We start from the raw sequence: 4,480 nt of genomic DNA on the forward strand, positions 1-4,480 counted from the left end.
AACAAGGCCGTCAACAATAAATGCCGTACCAAGCAAATACGAAAACGACAGTACTAAACAGCGTGAACAGGCGCCTTTTGTGTACCAGTGACCTACTTGGTCACCGAGCGTTTAATGGCAGCCGACGCGGTTTCCCTTAATGTGACAACGCCCCCTTTTCTTTATTTCGAAGTAGTCATACATGTACAGAACCTTCCTGTGACCAACAACCAACCAAGATTGGCTGAAATTGAAGAGTATGGCCAGTTTTAGCTAGTCTCCACCAGACTCCTTTGCAACTTGAATACATGTAAATAGTAGAAATGGGCTAAGGGGACATCATTGGCCAGAGAAGTTGGCCGGCCATAGAGGGTCCAGCTTGGCCGGCCAACTTCTCTGGCCAATGATGTTTCCCTTAACCGATTTTTACTATTTATTCAGCCTGCAAAGGAGTCTGGTAAAGACTAAATTTTAGCCCAAGCCTGCGTTTTTAGGCAATATCCAATAGGCCAAACATACCAAACTAGCCAGGCAGTGTCAAATTAGCAGCAGCACAGTGATTTTGTAGGGATTCAGTTTAAGTATTTAGTGTTGAATGCAAACAAAAGAACATTTAGAACCACCCTACGGCCTTATGACAGATACTGTGGTAAAACAGGTTTCCTCCTTGGTACTTTTTATGGGCCAGAAGATGTAACAATGGGCCTACAACGCCCCTTTTTCTGTCAGAAATCTCAGTATCTGGACAAAATTGTTACATCTTTGTCCAGATGCTTTTACTAAGTGTAACATTATCAAAAGCGACTAGGGAGATACTGTAATAGCCCCACAATTTGGGTACGAATAACAAGATTTCTTTCTTTTATTCCTGACACTTCAGAGAACTTTCCTGACAGGCCGAACAGGAAAAATACAAAAGTAGGTATGAACAATATTCAACTTAATATGAAGCACCATATGACTAAGGTAAACGTCCATAACAATTTTTATAAAGTTTATATTGTTTAACGCTATGTTTTAGGCTGGCAAATGTGATACAAAAGTAGATTTAACAAGATTTTTTACACAGATGAACATGTGAACAAGCCGGGTCACTCGACTGGCCTTTTCACTTAATCAGAAGAAGATTTATGCCTTTTCACTTTCCAACAGCCGAGCTTATGGTAGCAAAGGTACAGTCTTGGCTATGCAGAAAGCACCACATGACTAAGCTAAACGTCCATAACAATTTTTATAAAGTTTATATTGTTTAACGCTATGTTTTAGGCTGAAAAATGTGATACAAAAGTAGATTTAACAAGATTTTTTACACAGATGAACAAGTGAATAAGCCTGGTGACTCGACTGGTTTTTCCACTAAGTAGAAGATTTATAGGTAAATTATTGTATACTCTAAAATTCCTGTTACCAGCATGGAAAATACCATGTTAGCCTTACAAATGTCTGTGAGAAACTGTAGGGCTTTACTTTTAAATCATATGAAGATAGCAACTACTTGGTTTGACAAGGTTTTCACTTGATTTATTGAAATTGCAACAGTGCAATACACGCGGAACAGAGGCAGCTGTTGCTGGTGTTGTGTCCCGCACATACAAACGAATACTGGACAGACAATACTCATTTTCACTTGAGTCTAGTGGGGGAAGTCGTGTAAAGTGCCTTCTAAAGGGCACAAGATCGGTGGCATGTCAGGACTCGAACCCGGGACCTCTTGATTCCGAGTCGCGCACGCTGCCGTTGCGCCACACGACCCCAGGGTTACGCCTGGAAGCTCAAACTATTTGACTAATTTGCAACGTCCTTATCTTGACTTGTCTAACTTTTGTTTCCTTTTCGACTTTCACTTTTTGTAAATCGCTTGTCTTCACATAACGCACAATCATCTTGCTAATCTAAAAACGTTATCTCATTGTGAAACAATATGATACTTCGGTGCAGTTTCAATTAATGAGTTCCTACCTCTCTGGCTAATTTCGGGCACGCATTTACCTGGTACATGGTCAAAGCGGAACACAACCATTTTTCGTTTCCTAAAACCACACAGTCCATAGTTGATGGTGACTTCTTACTTGTTTGACTATTTAGTAATTAAAGTAACAATGTAGGCACGTTGATGAAGGTTAGACATCCAGGTAATACAATACGCCAAAAATCAGTTACTCAAGCAATTGGATATGATTTTGGAAACGGTCAGACGTTTCAACTAGTATTCACTACCTTTCGTCAGTGAATGAACAATAGGCATAGACTAACAATATAGGCATCGCTTTTTTCTATAAAAAAAAAATGAAGAAAAAACCTACTCACCCAAGACGAGACGCAGCGTGCAGACAGTCAGCAGCACAAATGAGCCGTTCTTAGCCTCAGCGCGTCAGATATACTCTCGAGTTGTTAAAACGGACCTTTCCTGACTGGTTGTCAATCTCAATTATGAGCTCATCTTCAACCAATCACAACTTGACAATTAGCCGTTCGACCAATAAGAGAGTGGCTTTATGTCTGTTAAATATTTGCCTTTTTATATTTTTGTCGAGGTAGGCGGGACTATAGGAATCATCCGATGATGTCTACCCATCAAAAGAGTACGACCGGTTTTTTGTCCGATAATTAAAGTAATTAAAGATTGCCTCCGGACGCTGCATTCTTTTCCCCCTTGCTACACTTACTCAACAAACCAAGAAAAATTCCTCAAATACACTTTAAACTCTAAGTGATTGTCCTAATTCAATCAATAGTTTTTGCTTATAAACCTGGATTTATTTCTCCTCTGGTCTCTCAGTCACTGACGAAAGCTAGTGGATACTAGCTGAAACGTCTGACCGTTTCCCAAATCATATCCAGTTGCTTGAGTAACTGCTTTTTGGCGTATCGTATTACCTGGATGTCTAGCCTTTATCGACGTATTGCCTCCGGACATTGCATTCTTTTCTTGTTGCTACAAGTAGTAAACAAACCAAGAAAAAATCCTCAGCTAGAAAGGTAACGTTTACCATCGCATATGGTCTTCTCTGTTAATTCTTACTCCAACACATTCACATATATGGTGACAGGAGTTTAAATTCCTCTTACTATAAAATTGCAACATTATCTAACCCAACACCAGTTACCATGGTGACAGACGTCAACAAATCTGGTCATTGACCAGGTCAGAGGTTAGTGTTTGAAACAGAAGACGAAGAAGAAACAGAGCAAAAACAATATGTTTTCCTTCGATTCGGTAAACATAAATTTTAACTTTAAGGTTAACGTTTAAGTGACTGTCCTTGCACTCTGAAAGACGGCATCTTTCCTTATTAATAAACGTTACGAAACCAACTGCTCATTGTAGGATATCAAGTACCAGATGGAGGGTCAGGTGAGTTGTATAATTACCTATAATTACCAGTTGGCTTAAGCTTATTAATCACTTCAGTAAGCCTGTCACTGCCCTGCAGTCTTATGTTGACACAGGTTTCAAATAAAGGACACAAAGCCAGGCATTTCAACCGATCACCAGTTTTAATGACTTCCAGCAATACAGATGAACATTTAACATTCTGTCTTTCCCTTTCTAGACTTAATGTGCATTCCGTTCTTTGTATGTGTGTACGATTGTGTGTGTGTTTGTTTGTTTGTTTGTTTGTTTGTGTGTGTCCCTGCATATACGCACCTCATTTTGCTATACTTAACGTTTTAGCCAATATACCCAACTATTGCAAGGTTTAATTCAAGCCACACCGAAACTTATTCTAGATTTTTTTATATACTCAATCCTCAAGTAAGCTAACACATTTTGTGTATGGATTGTCATTCAACGTCTGTTCTTCCTCCTGTATGATTCATTTTCCTGTATTGTTGTTTATTAAAAAAACAATAAGAATGATCTTGATGAATATTCCTGTATAATGTGTATGACATTATGTTTACATCAATCTTTTGTTGAATCAAGATAAACTCTTCTTGGTACATTTTAAGTACTTGAGTACTTTACCTCAAGCGACTTAACCAACTTACAATGTACCAAGAATGTTTATTGTAATTCAACCAAAGTGTAAACATAATGTTTTTGCTTTGGTGAAGACTAGATATTATGGTCGGCAATATTCATTTCCGCGCCTGTCTTGACTGCCTGTTAAGACGTCTTAGCTCGTGTCTTCAGTCCTCCAAGGCACGGCGAAGATTCTGCAGTTTCTCCCTCAGGCTGAGCATGCGCTTTGCAGCTGTAAGAAGGGGGGGTCAACATGAGGCTATGCAGACAACAACTTCAACAATTAAGCTGTGACAGTCCACAATGCAGATGTCGCTCTCCCGTGCTTTCTTTCTTTCTTTCTCTTTATTTGTGTCTTCCTGTCTCTCTCTCTGCCTATCTCCCTATGTGTCTTTCTTTGTCTTTGTCTCTCTTTCTCACCTCTTTCTCTCTCTGTCTCTGTGTCTCTCTGTCTCACTCTCTGTTTCTCTGTCTCTCTCTCTCTCCCTTTCTCTCTCCTCCCCCCCTGTCTCCCTCTCTCTCCTCTCCTCCTCT

At 39.7% G+C, this 4,480-nt stretch overlaps 1 protein-coding gene across 1 annotated transcript in view; it reads right to left on the reverse strand.

Moving 5' to 3' along the window:
• Positions 1 to 3,458: 3,458 nt before the first annotated feature.
• LOC109468893 (kremen protein 2-like) overlaps positions 3,459 to 4,480 on the reverse strand; it is a 4,773-nt gene continuing 3,751 nt past the window's right edge. The window contains exon 4 of the mRNA XM_019767273.1: positions 3,459 to 4,178. Within this exon, the coding sequence (XP_019622832.1) occupies positions 4,114 to 4,178 (65 nt within the window). The 3' untranslated portion in view covers positions 3,459 to 4,113. The remainder of the gene's footprint in view (positions 4,179 to 4,480) is intronic.

This window comes from Branchiostoma belcheri, unplaced genomic scaffold (assembly GCF_001625305.1).
Source record: "Branchiostoma belcheri isolate BF01 breed outbred unplaced genomic scaffold, Haploidv18h27 scaffold2, whole genome shotgun sequence".
Lineage (NCBI taxonomy): Eukaryota > Metazoa > Chordata > Leptocardii > Amphioxiformes > Branchiostomatidae > Branchiostoma > Branchiostoma belcheri.